General features: G+C 46.2%; 1 protein-coding gene across 1 annotated transcript in view; it reads left to right on the forward strand.

Annotated features, from left to right (window-relative positions):
- Window positions 1-20453, forward strand: part of LOC140191511 (low-density lipoprotein receptor-related protein 1-like) — a 293778-nt gene extending 273325 nt beyond the window's left edge. The window contains exons 84-90 of the mRNA XM_072248962.1: window positions 612-773; window positions 1870-2041; window positions 3732-3836; window positions 3928-3992; window positions 19001-19097; window positions 19783-19927; window positions 20397-20453. Coding sequence (XP_072105063.1) covers window positions 612-773; window positions 1870-2041; window positions 3732-3836; window positions 3928-3992; window positions 19001-19097; window positions 19783-19927; window positions 20397-20453 — 803 coding nt within the window. The remainder of the gene's footprint in view (window positions 1-611; window positions 774-1869; window positions 2042-3731; window positions 3837-3927; window positions 3993-19000; window positions 19098-19782; window positions 19928-20396) is intronic.
- Window positions 20454-22022: the final 1569 nt, after the last annotated feature.

Raw genomic sequence — 22022 nt, forward strand, 5'->3', positions numbered from 1 at the left:
ACGCACTTCTCGACCGACACACAGACGTACACACTTACCGACACAGACACATACACACACACACACATACACACTTCCCAATAGACATACACACATACACAGTTCCCGACAAACACTCACACACACACTCTTCCTGACAGACAGACCATGGATCTGTGCCTGGAAAGTCTTCACTCTCCAGGGCGCAGGCCTGGGCAAGGTTGTATGGAAGACTGGCAGTTGCTCATGCTGCAAGTCGCCCCTCTCCACGACAGACAGACACACACACATACACACTTCCCAACCGACACATACCCCAACAAACACATACACACTTCCCGACAGACAGACACACACACATACACACTTATTGACAGATGCACACACATACACACATCCCAACAGACACAAACATGTACACATACACACTTTCCAACGGACATACACACTTCCTGACAGACACACACACACACGCACACACATATATACTTCCCGATAGACAGACAGACACACTGTCTGTCTGACTTCATCGCCCTCGTTCGGTGTGTTGAGGGTTGGAGTTGGGAGTGGTGAGTCTGTCTGTTACCACCCCCACCGACCCCCACTAACAAGACCACTTTCCTTCCCACCAGGAATGCCAACGTGTCGGTGTCCAAATGGATTCACAGGCCCAGACTGTCGGCAGAGGGTGTGTGATGGCTACTGCCGGAATGGGGCCTCGTGTAATGTCAACTCAGGGAACCAGCCCAACTGTCGGTGTCCACCAGGGATTGATGGGGAGCGGTGTCAGTACAGTAGGTGTCCTCTATGTACCCGTGTGTGTGTATGTATGTGTGTTGGCGGGGGTTCAGGGGAATGTGAGGGAAAGAGGTATCAGAACAATAGATGTGGTCTGTGTGAGAAAGGGGATATCAGTACAGTAGGTGTCTCCTATCGGTGAGTATGAAAGAGGGAAGGAGGTGTCAGAACAGTAAGAGCCATCTGTCCATGTGTGTGTGTGAGAGAGAGAGAGAAAGGGGTAGGTGCTAATTTTAATACAATTGGTATCTCCTATCCATTTGTGTGTGAAAGAGAGAAGGGGGTAGATGTCCCCTGTCCATTTGTGTGTGTGTGAGAGAGAGAAAGAAGCGAGTAGGTGTTTATTTTAATACAGTCAGTATTTCCTGTCCATTTGTGTGTGTGTATGTGACAGAGAGAGAAGGGGGTATGTGTTTATTTCCATACAGTACGTGTCTCCTGTCCATTTGTGTGTGAGAGAGAGAGAAGGGGGTAGGTGTTTATTTTAATAGTCAGTATCTCATGTCCACTTGTCTGTGTGTGTGTGTGTGTGTGTGTGTGTGTGTGAGAGAGAGAGAGAGAAGGGGCAGATGTTTATTTTAATATAGTAGGTGTCTCCTGTCCAGTGTGTGTGTGTGAGAGCGAGAGAAGGGGGTAGGTGTTTATTTTAATGCAGTCGGTATCTCCTGGCCATTTGTTTGTGTGTGTGAGGGAGAGAGGGGTGTAGGTGTTTATTTAATACAGTAGGTGTCTCCTGTCCACTTGTGTGAGTGAGAGAGAAGAGGAGAGGTGTTTATTTTAGTACAGTACGTGTCCCCTGTCCATTTGTGTGAGTGAGGGAGAAGAGGGTAGGTATTTATCTTAATACAGTAGGTGTTTCCTCTCTGTGTGACAGAGAAAGGTGACAATACTGTCAGGATTAGTCACCTGTCCATGTATGTATGGATGTTAGTATGTCTTTCTTAATCTCTATCGCTCTCTACCTTACTTTTGCTCTCCTCCTCCCTCCCTGACTCCCCTTCTCCCACACTCCTCTCTATGTGCGTGGACTGTCTCTGTCTCCCTCCCTCACCTCCCTCCTATTCTTCTCCACCCCTTCCTCTATTCCCACAGGGAAGTGCAGTGACTACTGCCTACACTCAGGCAAGTGTCGTCTGACTGAGTTAGAAACCAAGGAGTGCGTGTGCCCACCCAGGTATGAGGGGATACGGTGTGAGATCGACAAGTGTGATCGATGCAAAGGAGGTCCCTGTACAGTTCAAGGCAGCGGTGCCGTCATCTGCAAGTAAGTCTGTGCATTGGAAACTCACTGCCTTTATAAGCCAGGTCATTGACTTTGAGAATCGGGATGTTATTTTGTGGCTTTACAAAACTTTGGTCAGGCCTCTGCTGCCATATTGCATGCAACTCCGGTCACCCTGTTTCAGGAAGGGTGTGGAAGCTTAGAGGGTGCAGAAGAGGTTAACCTGGATTAGAGGGCATGAGCTATAAGGAGAAATTGGACAAACTTGGGTTGTTTTCTTCAGAGCGGCGCATGCTGTTTGAAGATGTGATAGAGGTTTGTTTGATCACTGCAAGTAAGATTTTCATTGCCCCTGTGCATGTGTGTGTTTGCATGTGTGACTGTAAGCTCAAGTTCAAGAGTTGGGCAGTTATGTAGCAGCTATGTAAAACTCTGGTCAGGCTGCACTTGGAGTATTGTGTGCAGTTCTGGTCTCCCCATTACAGGAAGGGTGTGGGGGCTTTGGAGTGGGTGCAGAAGAGATTCACCAGGATGCTGCCTGGTTTAGAGAGCGTGAGCTATAAGGAGAGGCTGGAGAGGCTGGACAAACTGGAGTTGATTTCTCTGGAGCGACGGAGACTGAGGAGAGATCTGATAGAGGTTTATAAGATTATGAGAATATGATATGGAAGACAGCCGGTATCCTTCTCCCCAGTTTGCAAATGTCTAAAACCAGTGTGCATGCACTTAAGGTGAGAGTGGGGCAAGTCTTTTTACAGAGAGAGGGGTGGCCTGGAATGTGCTGCCAGGGGTGGTGGTAGAGTCATTTAAGAGACTTATGGGTAGGCACATGGATGGGGCCTATGTTTAGGCAAAAAGGATTAGGGATTAATTAGGAGTCTTTAGTTTAATTGGTTTGGCACAATTTAGTGGGCCGAGGGGCCTGTTCCTGTGCTGTACTGTTCTGTAATTCTAGAAGATAAACAGCAGTGGGGCAGAAAAACTTGCTGTTGTTTGCAAGAGATTGTGAGTTCAGTGGTGGGTGGGGAACAGGTGGGTGTAAGGTAGAGGTGAGGAGGAGGAGGAGGTTTAGAGGGGCTTCAAGGGGGATCTTTTCCCCAAGGAAGGGGGCTGGAACTGGGAACACTGCCTGAGGAGGTGGTAGAGATACTGACTCTGTCAACATTGTAGAGGTTTCTGCACCAGCAGTGGTATCACCAAGGCAGAGAGAAACACTGAGAGATCCTTTGTTGCTATCTTCACCCCCCCTTCTCTCTCTCACACTCTCTCCTTACCTTTCTCCCCTTCTCTCAACCCTTACCCCCTTCCCTTACTTTCACTCCTCCCTTTCCCCATTCTCCCTCTCCTCCCCCATCTCACCACTCTCTCGCCCTACGTCCCCACCCTCCCTCCTCCTTCTTGTCCTCCCCTCTCCCCATCACCATCTCCTTACCTGTCCCTCCATAATCTTCCTGTCCCCTTCTCCCCTCCACCTTCCTCATCTTCTCCTCATCTGCTTCCCTCTCTCATCCTGTCCCTCTTCCCCCCCCTCCCTCCCTCCCACTCTCTCCCCTTTCCTACCTCCTCAGATCTGATCTTCTGACAACCCTGGCAAACAGTAAGGAACAATGGGGCAGGGATGGTGCAGAGTGGGGAGGGAGGAGTGTTTCTGCTGCCTCGGTGGGAAGTGCCACACTGACTGTGCCCTGCCTTACTTCCCCCCGCCCCCCCACCCCACATCCCTGGATTTCAGCTGCACCAATGGAAAGGTGGCTCCCAGCTGCCTCACCTGTGAAGATTATTGCCAGAACAATGGAGACTGTGAGATCGACCAGCGGTCGGACCTGCCCTCCTGCCGGTGAGTCTCTGTGAGTGGGGAGGCAGAGCAGAGGGGTTGGCGTTTGAGGATCTCTGTTGGGCTAATCCTATCCCTTTCTGTCTCCCTGCAGGTGCGTTGCGGGCTGGACTGGATCTCAGTGTGAACAGCGGGAGAGTGATTCTGCAGTGGGTTCAAGTATGTTCCCCGTATCCCTTCACCCCATGCGGAGGGATATGGATGTGCAATACAGACAGGAGGGGAGGGGCTCTTCATCTGTCCATAGAGCACTACAGCACAGGAAAAGGCCCTTTAGCCTGTCTAATTCATGCCAGCCCAGTCTCCACTCAAGTCCCATGGACCTGCATCCAGACCATAGCCCTTCCATGTACCTATCCAAACTTCTGTTAAGCGTAACAATTGAACCCTCATTTGCCACTTCCACTGGCAGCTCATTCCACACTCTTGTCATTCTCTGAGTGAGGAGGTTTCCCCTCAGATTCTCCTTAAATATTTCACCTATCACCCTAAACCCTAGTTCTGGTCTCACCCAACCTGAGGGACAAAGGCCTGCATGTATCACCCTGTCTATACCCCTCATAATTTTTTATACCTCTATAAGATCTCTCCTCACTCTCCTACGCTCCAGGGAATAAAGTCCTAACCTTTCCAGCCCTTCCCTGTAACTCTGTCCTCAAGTCCCGGCAACATCCTTGTAAACTTTCTCTGTACTCTTTCAATCTTATTGACAACTTTCCTGTGGGAAGGTGACCAGAACTGCACACAATACTCCAAATTAGGACTCACCAATGTCTGAGACAACTTCAACATAACATCCCAACTCTTGTATTCAATGCCCTGATTTTAAAGCAGGGTCCCCAACCTTTTTAGCACTGCGGACCGGTTTAATATTGACAATATTCTTGCGGACCAGCCGACCCGGGGGGGGGGGGGGGGGTGGTGTGGGGTGGTAGGGTTGCCAACGGACAAGAGTAGCAGTCAAATACGTTGTGTTTACCCCAAGAAAGACTACAATGACCATGAAGCCTTGTGTGGGCACCAGTGTGCGCATGCGTGTATGTGCCGATTTTTTACAAACTGGTTTTTGGCAATTCTGTTCAGGGGGGCTGTTAATCACCACCGGAATATAGGTGATAAGTGGCTAATACACTCAGTTTTGTTTCTAAACAAAATTGGGTTTATCTAACGAATTTAATATTAAACACAGAGCGCATATTTTCCTCGCATGAATACCGTGGTAAGTCAATTATCAGGGGAGGACCGGGGAGCTTGAAGTAAGTGTTGAATGAACTTCCAGTAGAAGTGGTAGAGGAAGGTTCGATATTATCATTTAAAGAAAAATTGGATGTGTATATGGACAGGAAAGGAATGGAGGGTTATGGGCTGAGTGCAGGTCGGTGGGACTAGGTGAGAGTAAGAGTTTGGCACGGACTAGAAGGGCAGAGATGGCCTGTTTCCGTGCTGTAATTGTTATATGGTTATATAAGTCAATAGCATCATAACATTTTAAGTAACGTTTGGAAATTAAACACACAGCACATATTTTCCCCGTATTAACATATAAAATCATTGCAATACACCAATATTGCTGAATTAGTGGGAGCCCTGGGCTTGTTTCCCTGCAACAAGACGGTGCCATCGAAGTGTAATGAGAGACAGCGATACTCGAAGGGAGTTCCTTATGTCCAGTCGATTCCGCAATTTAGTTTTCGTTGTATTCATTGCAGAGATATGTTGGAAATGAAAGCAACGTTTTCAGTGCTTTCGCGTCTATCTCAGGATATTTAGCCTTGACTTTGATCCAGAATGCCGGCAGAGATGTTATGTCAAACATACTTTTCAGCCCGCCATCATTTGCAAGCTCGAGGAGTTGATCTTCTTCCCGCGCTGACATGGATGGCGCGTGCGGAATGACCTCGCGTGCGTAATGACCTCGCGTGCGTTCAAGTTCAACAGTGCGTGTGACGGAATGAGGAAAGGTGCAGCTGACTCATTGCCAAATCATATCATATTTCCTCGCGGTCCGGTGGTTGGGGACCGCTGTTTTAAAAGACATTGTTCCAAAAGCCCCCTTATGACCCTATCTACCTGTGATGCCACTTTCAAGGAATTATGGATCTGTATTCTCAGATCCCTTTGTTCCACCACACTCCTCAGATCCCTGCCGCTCACTATGTAAGCTTGTGCTTGTTTTTTTTACATACCAGGTCACATCGTCACAGTGCCACGGTATCCCACCCTGCATATGATTTGTATCACCAATTTTGCATTACAACACAGTCACAGGGTCACACGGGAGGGAAACAGGACCATGCCAAACAGAAGATATCCACCTAAACTAGCCCCATTTGCCCGCGTTTTGCCCATGTCCCTCAAAATCATTCTTGGAGGATGCTCGAGAGAGGGAGCTTTAAAGAGGGTGCAGAGGAGATTTACCAGGATGCTGCCTGGATTACAGAGCATGTCTTAGGATAGGTTGAGAGAGCTAGAGATTTTCTCTTTGGAGAGAGGAGAATGAGAGGTGACTTGACAGAGGTATAAAAGATGTTAAGAGGCATGGATAGAGAGGACAACCAGAGACTTTTCCCCAGGGTGGAAATGGCCAATACCAGAGAATATCTGTTTAAGGTGATTGGAGGAAAGTATAGGGAGATATCAGAGGTAGATTTTTTTAACACAGGATTGGTGGGTGCATGGAATGTGCTGCCAGGGGTGGTGGTAGAGGCCGATACAATAGGGATATTAAATAGATTCTTAAATAGGCACATGGATGATAGAAACATGGAGGACTATGTGGATTAAATTGATCTTGTAGTAGGTTAAACGTTCGGCACAACTTCTTGGGCCAAAGGGTCCATACTGTGCTCTATGGTTCTATGTACCTCTTAAATGCTTCCTCTGGTATACCCACCACACTCTGCATGGAAAATGCAGGGGCCCCTAAACCTATTTTGGCTCCCTCTCCCTGGGGAACAGGAGTGTGTGTGTATTCTTCCCTGAGATTCCATCCACCTCTGTACGGTTGCTTCCTCTCCCCCACCTCCAGTTTCTTCCCCTCTTGCATTGTACTACCGCCATTAACCAAATAATTTTCCGACATATTGTATGTCAGTCATAATAAACCGCTCCTCTACCACCCCTCTTTTTTCCATTCCCTCTCACCCATTTTCCTCACCTGCTCTCACCTTCTTACTTTAATCCCATACATCCACTTTCACCCTCACCTGATCTCACCTATCACCTGCCAGTTTGTACTCCTCCCCTTTCTCCCACCACCTTATTCTAGCTTTTGTCCCCACCATTAAAGGTCCCCACCATCTGGGCCATCCCGTCTTCTCACAGCTCCCATCGGGCAGGAGGTACAGAAGCCTGAAGTCCCACATCACCAGGTTCAGGAACAGCTACTTCCCTTCAAACATTCGGTTCCTGAACCAACCAGCACAACCCTGATCATTACCTCAGTACAGCAACACTGTGATCACTCTGCACTATGATGGACTTGGTTTTTGTCCCAATTGTGTTTTGTTGTAAAACAAAAGAAATTGTGTATGTTTTCTTATGCATGTTCTCTATCTGATACTCTTGACTTTATGGTTGCCTCTCATTATGTTATGTTCCAAGAAAATAAAGACCTAGTTTAGCCAACCTCCCCTAAAACCCAGGCCCTCTCGTCCTGCCAACATCCTCGTAAATCTTTTCTGTACTCATAACAGTTTAACCAAAGCTTTCCTACAACAGGGTGACCTTTCTGACAGGGTGGTGGAGATCTCAAAAGAGGCAGGAATCATTGCTACTTATTAGACCAGTGCCTGTTCTGAGGTCTTCATCTCCTAACATCCTTTACCCTAATCCAGCAGAGATGTATGGAAGGTGGTGGTGAAGAATATCAACAATATCTTACTAATTATTCCGAGCTCTGATCAGACCACACATGAAGCTAAGAAAGAATATAGTCGTTGAAGTTGTTTATTGTCACCTGCACAGGTCCATGAGTGTACAGGTGCAATGAAAAGCTTACAGCAGCATCACAGGCACAGAGCATCAGAAACACAACATTCACAAGAAAACATAAAATTAAACAGTTTTTGTTATTTTTTGTTACCTGACTCTGCATGCAGTGCTCATAAAATGTATTTCTCCCCCCCTCCATGGAAGTTTTCATGTTTTATTGTTTTATAACATTGAATCACAGTGGATTTGATTTGGCTTTTTTGACACTGATCAACAAAAAAAGACTCGTGTCAAAGTGAAAACAGGTCTCTACTAAGTGATCTAAATTAATTACAAATATAAAACACAAAATAATTGACTGCGTAAGTATTTACTCCCTTTAATATGACACACCAAATCATCACTGGTGCAGCCAATTGGTTTTAGAAGTCACATAATTAGTTAAATGGAGATCACCTGTGTGCAATTGATTGCAGTAAAAATACACCTGTGTTTGGATGGTCCCACAGCACTCGGCTCAGAGTGAAACTGCTGGTTTAGGTGGTTGATGGTGCTGGCTGTGAATGGTGTGGGGATGTTGGGAAATAGTGCAGCTTCAGCTATGGGGGAGGATCTGGAAAAAGAACTGGAAGTTGGGAGTTCAGGTGAGGTCGAGTTGGTGGGAGGGGGTTGGAATGAAGTTGAATCTGGATCTGGAAAATGGAAAAAGAAAATTAATATTGGAATGATTCCAAGTGATGAAGAGTAAGGGCAGGATATTTTTAAAAAAAGGAAAGAAGGTTTCAAGGTATTGATTAAATTTGACCCAGAACAGCTGCTCTCTATCAATCCCATTAAATTAACTACAGAGTTAAAATCGACCATAGGGAATAAAGATTGCACTCGTACTTTAAGAGGAGAAAAGGTATTAATCATTTGTAAGAATAAAAAGCAGTGTGAGAAGGCATTATGATTGAAGACTTTACTTGGCAAAAAGATAGTACCTATGTTGCCAAAGAGTCTGGGCCCGAAACGTTGGCTGTACTTTTTTTTCCCATAGATGCTGCCTGGTCTGCTGAGTTCCTCCAGCATTTTGTGTTGTTGCTTGGATTTCCAGCATCTGCAGATTTTCTCTTGTTTATCTATGTCGCCTAATGAAAATAGAAGTGTTAGGGGTGTTCCGATGGAGATTTCAATAGAAGAGGTTAAATCTCATTTATTGGGAGGCAAGTTTAAGGAGCTAAAGAGATTGCAAGTAGTCAGAAATGGGAAAGGATGGATAGTTTATCTGTATTGATATGTTTTGATGAAGTGAAGCACCCTGATATAGTTTGGGGTATGTTAGTTATATTCAACCTCCTCTTAGATGTTACAAATGTCAGCGGTTTGGGCATATTGTGGCAGTATGTCATGGGAAATTAAGATGTAGTAAGTGTGGTGGAGAACATAAGTATGAAGATTGTGAAGGCATAAAGTTTAATTGTAATTGTGGAGGGGAACAGTGCAGCTTAAGAAGGTAGCTGAAGTTCAAGTTAAAGTAGAGTTAGGTGTCTCTTATGTAGAGGCCTTGCAAAAGGTTAAACCAAACGTTGATAAAGTATTACCAGTCAGAGAACATAATGTGATCAAAGGCTATAAGTTGGTATCATAGTCCTCTTTCTAAAGATACTTTACTAGTTGATAAAATGAAGTTTGTGATGTGGTGAAGTGTACTGCAAGTTGTACTGAGAAAATTAAAATTATTGTGAAAGGTGCTGAAAAGTATCTGGGTATAACAGGTGTTATGTTGGAAGCTTTAAATGAAGCTCTGATGGGTGGGGTATCTGTATTTCAATTCTCCTTGTGAAGGTACATAATGGACATAAGAATATTGCAGTGGAATGCGAGAAGCCTGATTTCTAATGGTCAAGACTTTAAGAAGTGTATGTTTGATTTATCACATCCACCTGATGTATGTATTTTGGAAACCTGGTTGTTGTCACATTTAAGATTTTCATTGCAGGATTATATTGTAATTAGGTGTGATAGAGTAGCTGGTAGAGTGGGTGGTGTTGCAAGTTTTATGAGGAAAGGGATAGGACATAGAGTTGTGGATGTAAATGAAGTATATGAGGCACTTGTCTGAGAAGAGATTTAATGTTTATAATAGTTCTGAAACTGCCATCGATTTAACTTTAATTTCGAACATTCTAGCTGGAGTGAGTGAGTGGGATGTCGTGGGAGATCAAACATTGGGGAGCCATCATTTTCCTGTATTTATAAGCTTGGGTGTGGATTTCTATAGGGGACAGAAGGCCACTTTTAGGCGGTGGAATTTTGGTAAAGCAAGTTTAAGATTTTATGTGATGAACGTTTGTCAGGGCTGAATGTTGAGGATGTGGATTTCTGCAGTGAAGGGTTATGTCACATTATTCAAACAGCGATGGAAAGAGCATTAATAGGAGAAAGGCTGTACTATGGTGGATTGTGGAGTGTGCAGAGGTAATTAGGGAGAAAAATAAAGTGTTTAGGAAAGTTGAGTATCAATCTCCAAGTGACCTTATTAAGTATAAAAGGGCACAGGCCATGGTGAGGAAAGTAGTGAAGGTTGCGAAAAAGTAGCCATGGAGGTCATATTGTGATAGTATTGGAAGGGGTATTAAACTTGGAGATGTTTGGGGAATGATTTTTAAAAAACGGAGGGGATTCATAGGACTAATAAAATTCCAGTATTGATTAAAGAAGATAATAGAAATAGTAGGGGACAGAGGGTCCAGTGAGATGGAGGAACTGAGGGAAATACATGTTAGTAGGGAAGTGGTGTTAGGTAAATTGAAGGGATTAAAGGCAGATAAATCCCCAGGGCCAGATGGTCTGCATCCCAGGGTGCTTAAGGAAGTAGCCCAAGAAATAGTGGATGCATTAGTGATAATTTTTCAAAACTCGTTAGATTCTGGACTAGTTCCTGAGGATTGGAGGGTGGCTAATGTAACCCCACTTTTTAAAAAAGGAGGGAGAGAGAAACCGGGGAATTATAGACCGGTTAGCCTAACGTCGGTGGTGGGGAAACTGCTGGAGTCAGTTATCAAGGATGTGATAACAGCACACTTGGAAAGCGGTGAAATCATCGGACAAAGTCAGCATGGATTTGTGAAAGGAAAATCATGTCTGACGAATCTCATAGAATTTTTTGAGGATGTAACTAGTAGTGTGGATAGGGGAGAACCAGTGGATGTGGTATATTTGGATTTTCAGAAGGCTTTTGACAAGGTCCCACACAGGAGATTAGTGTGCAAACTTAAAGCACACGGTATTGGGGGTAAGGTATTGATGTGGATAGAGAATTGGTTGGCAGACAGGAAGCAAAGAGTGGGAATAAACGGGACCTTTTCAGAATGGCAGGCGGTGACTAGTGGGGTACCGCAAGGCTCAGTGCTGGGACCCCAGTTGTTTACAATATATATTAATAACTTGGATGAGGGAATTAAATGCAGCATCTCCAAGTTTGCGGATGAAACAAAGCTGGGTGGCAGTGTTAGCTGTGAGGAGGATGCTAAGAGGATGCAGAGTGACTTGGATAGGTTGGGTGAGTGGGCAAATTCATGGCAGATGCAATTTAATGTGGATAAATGTGAGGTTATCCACTTTGGTGGCAAAAATAGGAAAACATTATTATCTGAATGGTGGCCGATTAGGAAAAGGGGAGGTGCAACGAGACCTGGGTGTCATTATACACCAGTCATTGAAAGTGGGCATGCAGGTACAGCAGGCGGTGATAAAGGCGAATGGTATGCTGGCATTTATAGCGAGAGGGTTCGAGTACAGGAGCAGGGAGGTACTACTGCAGTTGTACAAGGCCTTGGTGAGACCACACCTGGAGTATTGTGTGCAGTTTTGGTCCCCTAATCTGAGGAAAGACATCCTTGCCATAGGGGGAGTACAAAGAAGGTTCACCAGATTGATTCCTGGGATGGCAGGATTTTCATATGAAGAAAGACTGGATGAACTGGGCTTGTACTCGTTGGAATTTAGAAGATTGAGGGGGGATCTGATTGAAACGTATAAAATCCTAAAGGGATTGGACAGGCTAGATGCAGGAAGATTGTTCCCGATGTTGGGGAAGTCCAGAACGAGGGGTCACAGTTTGAGGATAGAGGGGAAGCCTTTTAGGACCGAGATGAGGAAAAACTTCTTCACACAGAGAGTGGTGAATCTGTGGAATTCTCTGCCACAGGAAACAGTTGAGGCCAGTTCATTGGCTGTATTTAAGAGGGAGTTAGATATGGCCCTTGTGGCTATGGGGATCGGGGGGTATGGAGGGAAGGCTGGTACAGGGTTCTGAGTTGGATGATCAGCCATGATCATACTGAATGGCGGTGCAGGCTCGAAGGGCTGAATGGCCTACTCCTGCACCTATTTTCTATGTTTCTATAATACGATTGTTACTGAAATAGAGAAGGATGAGTTACTGGCTTGGTCATTTGCTGCAATTCATAAGCTATTAACAGTACAGGTCAGAAGGCTCCAGGAAAGGATGGTGTGTGTTATTGTATGTTTAAACATATGGCCGACAACTCTCTTGTTACAATATTAAAGTTTTTGAATCATATTTGAAAATTAGGCCATTTTCCCTCCGCATGGAAAATGGCAGTAATAGTGCCTACTCTGACACCTGGAAAACCCCTGTCAGATCCTTCTAGTTATAGACCAATATCATTAACGTCCTATTTGTGTAAACTTATGGAACAAATGGTAATAGAACGGTTGAATTATATTTTGGAAAAAAGAGTTTTTTATTTGGATGGTCTATGCAGGTAAGGGTAGGAAAGGTACATTCGGGCTTCTTTGACATAGAGAATGGGATTCCAGAAGGTAGTATTTTAAGCCCTTTATTGTTTAATATTATGATTTAATGATAACAGGTTTCCCCCACCATCCGAAGGTAGAGCGTTCCTATGAAATGGTTTGTAAGCCGAAATGTCGTAAAGCGAAGAAGCAATTACCATTTATTTATATGGGAAAAATTTGTGAGCGTTCACAGACCCAAAAAATAACCTACCAAATCATGCCAAATAACACACAAAACCTAAAATAACAGTAACACATAGTAAAAGCAGGAATGATATGATAAATACACAGCCTATATAAAATGGAAATACTTTTCCACAATCATTACTGTACTGTTCTCAGCAGCGAAAATCTCATGCAAGTGCTGTCGGCAGAAAATCTCACGCAAGCGCTGTTGGCAAAAGCACGGTGCAGGCCCTCTCCAGTAACCTTTAAGCTATGAAGCTGCCAAATCATACCAAATAACATGTAAAAATACACAGCCGATATAAAGTAGAAATAATGTATGTACAGTGTAGTATCACTTACCGGAATTGGGAAAACAGCGCCGAGCACACTGATGATGGTGTGTTAGACTGAGTCGGAGTTTGGGTGGTGCAGCGGCCCCCACCCTCCGGGTAGCGAACCGATACCGATCTGTGAAGCATGCAGCGGTAGCCGGGAGGCACACAGCACATCTTTAAGAAAAAAGCCGAAATATACATGCTAATTAATTAGATTGCATTGCCTCTGATCTGGGCCGACAATTACGTGTCGGGCGGCACCAAATTAATTAGCATGTTTATTTCGGCTTTTTTCTTTAAAATGTGCTGTGTGTCTCCTGGCTACTGCTGCATTCTCCGCGAATCGGTACAGTATCTGTCCGCGGCCTGGGTGTTGGAGTGGTGGGGCACTGGGGTGTCATCTCGTCGTCTGTTTCCATTAGAGCAGGCAGCTCATCTTCTCCTATGACTGCCCGCCTCGATGTCGAAGGTCGAGGTTCGTTGTCTGCTGTGGCTGAAGTGGAAGGCTCGCTTGACTGCTGAGCCTCGCGCATTTTTCTATCATACAGTTCTTTGTAAGGACTCAAACCATCTTGCAAATACCTCCTAAACTTACGTACCCTTTCAAGATTAAAGTCATACTTTATCATTGCAGCAAAAATCTCACATAGTTGCTTCACTTTCACTACTGCATTCGGTTTCGATTGTTATCCTTTCCTCTTCCAATTGTATCAGCTCTTCATCTATCAGTTCTTGGTCATGGGATGTCAAAACCTCTTCAACATCATCTTTGTCAGCTTCCACAAGCCAGATTCACTTTGTTCTAACTTCGTTCACCACGATCGAAACGCTTAATTATGTTTAGTTCTACGCTAAGTGTAACACCCTTACGAGCTTTTTTAGGCTTTTCCAACACCATAGAACTCATCTTGCAAATGACTGCTCACAGGCACGTGTTAAAGCAATGCCGGCAAGAATCCGGGGAGAGCGGCTGCTCGGGGCATGCGCTGATTCTTTTCGTAACAGTGAAAACACCTTCTGAAAGCGAAAACAGGGTACTAATGTAGGTCTTTCGTAACAGGTTTCGTAAAGCAAACGTTCGAAAAGCGGGGGACACCTGTATTTTCTCTGAAATAGGTACTAGAGTGGGTAAATCACTTTTTGTAGGTGATGGAGCTTTATGGATCAGAAGTAGAAATTTCAATTTAACTGTATATTGGATGCAATTAGCAATTAATAAGGTTGAACAGTGGGCAAATAGATGGGATTTTAAGCTTTCCGCAGCTAAAACACGTTACATAGTTTACAAAGAGGATCAAGAGACATGCACTTAATTTGAAATTATATAGTCAAACATTTGAAGAAGTGTCAATGGTAAGATTTCTTGGCATGTGGCTGGATAATAAGCTGACATAGAAGCACCATATCAGTAAGATAATTGACAAATGTAAAGGAGCATTAACTATCCTTGGGTGTACGTGTGGGTATTCTTGAGGTGCTACACAAAAATTGCTGTTGACCATTTATATTTGTTTAATTATATCTGTACTTGATTATGGCTGTGTGGCTTATGGATCAGCTCCAACTTCAAATTTAAAATGTTTGGATGTGATATAAGCACAGGCTTTAAGGCTGTGTTATGGTGCAGTAAGGTCGTCCCCTGATTCAGCTTTACTGGTGGAAATGGAACAATTACCCTTACAGTTGTGGAGGCTGAAGTTGATGTTAATATGCTGGATTAATTTGAGGGAGCAGAGAAATGATCACCCTGTTAAAAGTGTGTTGGAAGACTGTAGGGAACATAAGGGTGTTCTTAGTTTTGGGTGGCTGGGTTCTCATTACACTAGGAATATGAGTTTGTTGGATTATGTAATTTGTCCCACTGTAGCTTTTTCGGTAACCCCGCTGTGGTTTTTTCCAATGGCTTTAGTTGATTTTAGGTTGTGTGATTTAGTGAAATCTAAGGATCCTGATATGCCTGAGAGTCTGTTGTTCATCAGTATGTTAAGGAAAATTATTGTAATATGTTAACCATTTTTACTGATGAATCAAAAGATAATTTAACAGGGAATGTCTGAGTGGCTGTTTTTGTACCTGAATTACAGGTAACAATAAAGAAAAGGCTTACTAACCATTTATCAGTGTATACAGCAGAACTGGTTGTCATCATTTTGGGCTTATAGTGGGTGGAGGAAATCTGTCCTTGCAAAGTTATGATTTGTTCAGATGCTTGTTTCGGTTTAGACTAGTCTTAAAACAGGCCATTCTAGCAGCAGGTCCGATTTACTGTTGGAAGCTCTTCAAACTTTATTTCACATTCAAAGAATTGGTCTACATGTCTCCTTCTATGGATCTCTGCACATAGAGGTGTTGAGGGGAATGAGCGGATTGATTGGCCAAGGAAGCTGTTAAAAGTTCATCAAAGTTGCTGGTGAACGCAGCAGGCCAGGCAGCATCTCTAGGAAGAGGTACAGTCGACGTTTCAGGCCGAGACCCTTCGTCAGGACTAACTGAAGAAAGAGTAAGAGATTTAGGAGGGGGAGGGGGAGATCCACCATTCATTTTAGATCTTCCCCTCCCCCTCCCACTTTTAAATTTCTTACTAGTCCTTCTTTCAGTTAGTCCTGACGAAGGGTCTCGGCCCGAAACGTCGACTGTACCTCTTCCTAGAGATGCTGCCTGGCCTGCTGCGTTCACCAGCAAATTTGATGTGTGTTGCTTGAATTTCCAGCATCTGCAGTGTTCCTCGTGTTTACGTTAAAAGTTCATCTGTGGATATAGACCTTACACTTAGCAAATCTGAAGCTAAGGGGTTAGTGGGGCAAAGAATTTGGGGATTATGGCAGGACTTGTGGGATTATGTATTCTGTAAAGGGAGACACCTTTACAGAATACATATGTAGCCCCCTGGCCAGCCTCAGGGTTGCTCAGCTCGCTGTCATCTAGGGAAACAGCCCTCGGCCCCGCCAAACTGGGTAATAGTTTGTGTGGATGCTGTGTGATGTACCCTGCCCCGCCCAAATAACAGACAATACACCAGATATGATTAAATGATTTACAGTTTATAGATATTACTGGAACTATATAAGTAATAGAGAATAAAATATAAAAGGAAAATAAAAGGTGCCACACTTATCAAAGTTCAATCACTTCGTGCACAAACAGTTGGAGCTCAGGACCCTCCTTTGCTCTGCGTTTCCCCTTGGACCACCTCGACCTGCTGCCTGGGACCAACAACGGTGGTCAACCAGACGCTCCACATGAGTCTGTTTCTGTCTTCTCGCCGAACACCCTGGACCTTGGACTCCTGGCCGGGGTCCGTCCCCGTTAGCCGACTCACAGCACCTTGTCCATCCTCTGTCTCTCTCTCGCGTGCCTTCTGCCCCAAAAACCCACGCAACACACTGATTTACAGATACACAGAAAGCATAACATCCATCCCAATTGGTTTGTCACCATCTTATCAGTAACATAATCCAAACAAACTGCTAGTGGGAGGACTTTCTCAGCAGTTAACATAACAAAGAAGCCATTTCAATTATAACATAACAAAGAAGCCATTTTAATTAGACTACGCAGTAACATAAAAGAAGAAACCCCTTACACATAAAATTATTGGATTGATGTGAGAAAGGGGTAAGACGAGAAAGGAAGTAATTACATTGACTTGACTTGGAATTGGGCATACTTTGCTTAATTATTCCTTGGATCTTGTTGGAAAACATCACTCTGGGGTGTGTAGGTTTTGTCATCATTTTGAAACAGTTGAACACATTCTTTTACAATGTGAAGCATACATGGTTGAAAGAAAGCAAACGCAGGCTGCACTACTAGCTTTAGGGGTTGATAGTTTTCATTTAAAAACTTTAAGTTATGGAAGTGACTTTAATTGACAATATTGCCGTTCATTATTTAAAATCTATTGGGCTTTTTGGGGTAATTTAGTTTTCATTTGATAAAGAACTAGAAGGGGTTTTATTTCCCAACTCTCTACACCACACTCCAGTCCAGTTGGTGGTGGTAATGCACCTTTAAATTGGACTGCCAACCGCCAGTAAAAGTCAGAAGAAGAAGGTCCAACTGCTGGTGAGTCAGTATCCTGGCAAAAACTACACCATGAAAACAAAAGAACACTCCAGGCAACTCCACAAAAAGGTTATTGAAAAGCACAAGTCAGGAGATGGATACAAGAAAATTTACAAGTCACTGAATATCCCTTAGAGTACAGTTAAGTCACTTGTCAGCTAGAGTTTGCCAGAAGGCATGTGGAGACTCTGAGGTCAGCTGGAAGAAGGTTCTATGGCCTTATGAAACCACAATGAGCTTTTTGGCCATCAGACTAAACGCTATGCTTGGTGAAACCAAACACCACATATCACCAAAAACACACAATCCCTACTGTGAAGTATGATAGTGACTGCATCATGTTGTGGGGATGCTTCACTGCAGCAGGTCCGAGAAGTGAAGGTAGAGGGTAAAATGTATATAGCAACATACAGGGAAATCCTGGAGGAAAACCTGATGCAGTCTGCAAGGGAACTGTGACTTAGGAGAAGGTTTGTTTTCCAGCAAAACAATCACCCCAAACATAAGACAAAACCACACAGGAATGGCTTGAAAACAACAAAAGTTAATGTTCTGGAATGGCCAAGTCAGATTCCAGACCTCAATCCAATTGAGAATTTGTGGCTGGACTTGAAAAGGGCTGTTCACTCACGATCCCCATGCAATCTGACCGAGCTTGAGCAGTTTTGTAAAGAAGAATAGAGAAAGATTGCAGTTTCCAGATGTGCAAAGCTGACAGAGACCTATCCACACAGATTCAAAGCTGTAATTGCTGCCAAAGGTGCATCTGCTAATAATTGTAATAGAGGTAGAACAATTTGTAGAAATTTTTTCACTTTGAGGTAAAAGAATCTTTTCTGCTGATCAGTGTCAAAAATCTGTATAATTACCTTTATAATTACCTTGAAAGGGTGCAGCAAATGTTTATCACATTAATCCCTAAAATGACAGGGCTGTGCACAAAAGAGATTGGGTTGACTGGCTTAAATTGTGTTACAGATTAATACAGCAGGGATACCTGCCCTTTGGCCCAGCCAGTCCCATGCTGACCACATTGCCCACCCAGCTAATCCCAATTTCCTGTGTTCAGCCAATATCTCTCCAAGCCCCTCCCCACCGTGTACCTGTCCAAGTGCTTCTTAAATTATACTATTGTACCTACCTCAACTATTTCCTTTGGCAGCTCGTTCCATGTACTTGCTACTCTGCATGAAAAGTTGTCCCTCAGGTCCCTTTTAAATCTTGCTATGTGTAGACAGAGTCCATGGAGGGGAGGCTGTTTCCGTGATGTGCTAAGCTGTGTCCACAACTCTGTGGTTTCTTACGGCCTCAGACAAAGCAGATGTCAAACCAAGCTGTGATGCATCTGGGTAGGATGCTTCCTATGGTGCTTCAATAAAAATAGGTGAGTGTCAGTGGGGACATGCCAGATTTCCTCAGCTTCCTGAGGAAGTAGAATTGTAGTTGATGTCATGGCCAAGAAAGTTCACCATGTTGGTCCGGCTATTGGTGACATGGACTCCCAAGAACTTGAAGCTCTCAACCTCAACACCACTGATGTAGACAGCTCCTTTGTTCTGCTGTTGAAGGAGAGGTTATATGTCATGACACCATGTCACCAAGCTCTCCATCTCCTTCCTGTACTCTGACTCAGTGTTATTTGAGATACAGCCCACTCCAGTGGTATCACTTGCAAAGCTGTAGATGGAGTTGGAGCAGAATCTGGCCAAGCAGACATGAGTGTACAGGGAATAGAGTGTATCACATGTTTTTCTCCTATGGTGCGATATTCCAAATGTTGCTGGTTGTGGAACTTTGAAGGAGAGGTCGCCTCACTAACAACATTCTCCCCACCCCCAACCCTCTTGCTCTCTCTTTCAGAAACCACCTCAATCATCGTCCCGATAATCATCCTCCTCCTCTTACTGATCCTGCTGGTGATTATTGGTGTGTATTGGTACAGGAAACGTTCCCAAGGGTAAGTGTCAGCCAATTCAGTCCCATTCCAAATGCAGACAGTGTATTTGATGCCACCCCAACCATTGTTACCTCCCACTCCACACCACACCACCACCACACGTCGCGTAGTTAGGGATGAAGAAGTGTGCATGACTTTCGGTCAGATAAAAGAGAGTTTTGCACTCCCTTTAACTCATTTGGGGCCCCACTTCCTGCTTCCTTTAAACACACCGAGACCCCATTTCCTGCTCCCTTTAAACCCCCCAGTACCCCAGTTCCCACTCTCTTTAAATCCATCAGGACCCCAGTTCCCACTATCTTTGAACCTACCAGGACTCCATTTCCCCCTTCCTATAAATCTAGTGAGACCTTGTTTTTTCGCCCCCTTCAAACCCACTGGGAAACCTTTTCCAGCTTCATTTAAACCCACTGAGACCCCATTTCCCACTCCCTTAAACCTATGAGAAAGAACGCTGTTTCTCTCTTCCTTTAAAACCCACCAGGATGCCAGTTCACACTCCCTTTAAATCCATTGGGACACCGACTCCCGCTCCATTTGAACCCACCAGGATCCCGATTCCGCTCCATTTGAACCCACTAGATCCTCGTTTTCTGTTCAATATCTTCTCTCTGCCCCTCCTCGCAGTCCTGTGGTGTTGGGGTGTGAGGGCGGTCTGTGTGTTTGATAACTGTGTGTCTGTCAGGGCAAAGGGGTTCCAGCACCAGCGAATGACCAATGGGATGATGAACGTGGAGATCGGAAACCCCACCTACAACATGTATGAGGCGGAACCCGATGATGGGGCTGGAGAACTGCTAGACTCAGACTTCAACCTTGATCCCGATAAGGTAATGTGTGAGTTTTTTTTTCCTCTCCCTCTCCCACTCCCCACCCCCCCCCCCTCTCTCTCTCCCTCCCCCTCTCCTCTCCCCCCCGTCTCCCACCCCTCCTTGCCACTACCCCCTTTCCTCCTTCTTCATCCCTACTCCATGCTCACCCCCTTCCACCTGTTTCATCCTCTCTGCCCTCACCCCTCTCTTCCCCTTCCCTTCTTGCCCCCTTCCCCACTCATCTCCCTCACCCCTCCCCTGCCCCTCTCCCTCCTCCAAAGCCCTCTTACATTTCTCTCCTCCTTCGTCCCTCTCTCCCCTCCCCCCTTACTTTCAGCCACTCTCTCCCTGCCCTCTCCTTCCACACTCGCTTCCCCTACTACTTCTCTCCTTCACCACTTCACCCTTTCCATTCACTTCTCCTCCCTCATCCTCACTTACTCTCCCCAGCACACTCTCTCTTTCCCTCTCCCGCTTCCTTTCATAGAGTCATAGAACACTGTGGCACAGCTCAGAGTCCATGCCAAACGGTTATTCTACATAGTCCCTTCAACCTGCACATAGAGCATAGCCCTCCATACCCCTCCCATCCAAACTTCTCATCAATTGTGCACCCACTGTTTCCTCTCTCTCCCTTGTCATCTCTCTCTTCACTCATTGGGTCAGGCAGCAGCTACGGAGGGAAATGGGTGCCCTAGGTTTCTGTTTGAGACCCTTCAAGCATTGACTGTCCATTTACCACCATGGATGCTACTCGGCCTGTTGGTTCGTTCAGTGTCTTTTGTATCCACTGTCTTTGCTGTTCTCCTACACTCAGCACCAAGGGAGGGGCGGTAAGGAGGGAACTCCGTGCTGTGGGAGGGGGGGTGAGGAAGGAGCGTCACGTTGCGGGAGGGGCGATGAGGAGGGAGTGTCACGCTGTGGGAGGGGCGGTGAGGAGGGAGTGTCAAGCTGAGGGAGGGGTGGAGAGGAGGGAGTGTCGCGCTGTGGGAGGGGCGGTGAGGAGGGAGTGTCACGCTGAGGGAGGGGCAGTGAGGAGGGAGTGTCGCGCTGTGGGAGGGGCGGTGAGGAGGGAGTGTCACGCTGAGGGAGGGGCGGTGAGTGAGCGTCATGGTGAGGAGGGAGTGTTGTGCTGTGGGAGGGGCGGTGAGGAAAGAGCGTCACGCTGAGGGAGGGGCGGTCAGGAGGGAGCGTCACGCCGAGGGAGGTGCGGTCAGGAGGGAACGTCTCGCTGAGGGAGGGGTGGTGAGGAGGGAGCGTCTCGCTGTGGGAGGGGTGGTGAGGAGCGAGCGTCACGCTGTGGGGGTGGTGAGGAGGGAGTGTCACGCTGTGGGAGGGGCGGTGAGGAGGGAGTGCTCTGTGTGAGGGGCAGTGAGGAGGAAGTGTCACGCTGAGGGAGGGGCGGTGAGGAGGGAGTGTCACGCTGAGGGAGGGGCGGTGAGGGAGCACCGTGCTGTGGGAGGGGTGGTGAGGAGGGAGCGTCACATTGTGGGAGGGGCAGTGAGGAGTGAGCACCGTGCTGTGGGAGGGCAGTGAGGAGTGAGCACCGTGCTGTGGGAGGGGCGGTGACGGGGGAGTGTTGTGCTGTGGGAGGGGCTGTGAGGAGGGAGTGTCGTGCTGAGGAAGGGGCAGTGAGGGAGTGTTGTGCTGTGGGAGGGATGGTGAGGAGGGAGTGTCACGCTGAGGGAGGGTCACGCGGAGTGAGTGTCACGCTGAGGGAGGGGCGGTGAGGGAGCATCACGCTGTGGGAGGGGCGGTGGGGAGGGAGCGTCTCGCTGTGGGAGGGGCGGTGAGGAGGGAGCGTCACGCTGTGGGAGGGGCAGTGCGGAGGGAGCGTCTCGCTGTGGGAGGGCAGTGAGGAGTGAGCACCGTGCTGTGGGAGGGCAGTGAGGAGTGAGCACCCTGCTGTGGGAGAGGCGTGAGGAAGGAGTGTCGCGCTGAGGGAGTGTTGTGCTGTGGGAGGGGCTGCGAGGAGGGAGTGTCACGCGGAGGGAGTGTCACGCTGAGGGAGTGTCACGCTGAGGGAGTGTCACACTGAGGGAGTGTGCTGTGGGAGGGGCTGTGAGGAGGGAGTGTCAAGCTGAGGGAGGGGCGGTGAGGAGGGAGTGTTGTG

This window comes from Mobula birostris, chromosome X (assembly GCF_030028105.1).
Source record: "Mobula birostris isolate sMobBir1 chromosome X, sMobBir1.hap1, whole genome shotgun sequence".
NCBI lineage: Eukaryota > Metazoa > Chordata > Chondrichthyes > Myliobatiformes > Myliobatidae > Mobula > Mobula birostris.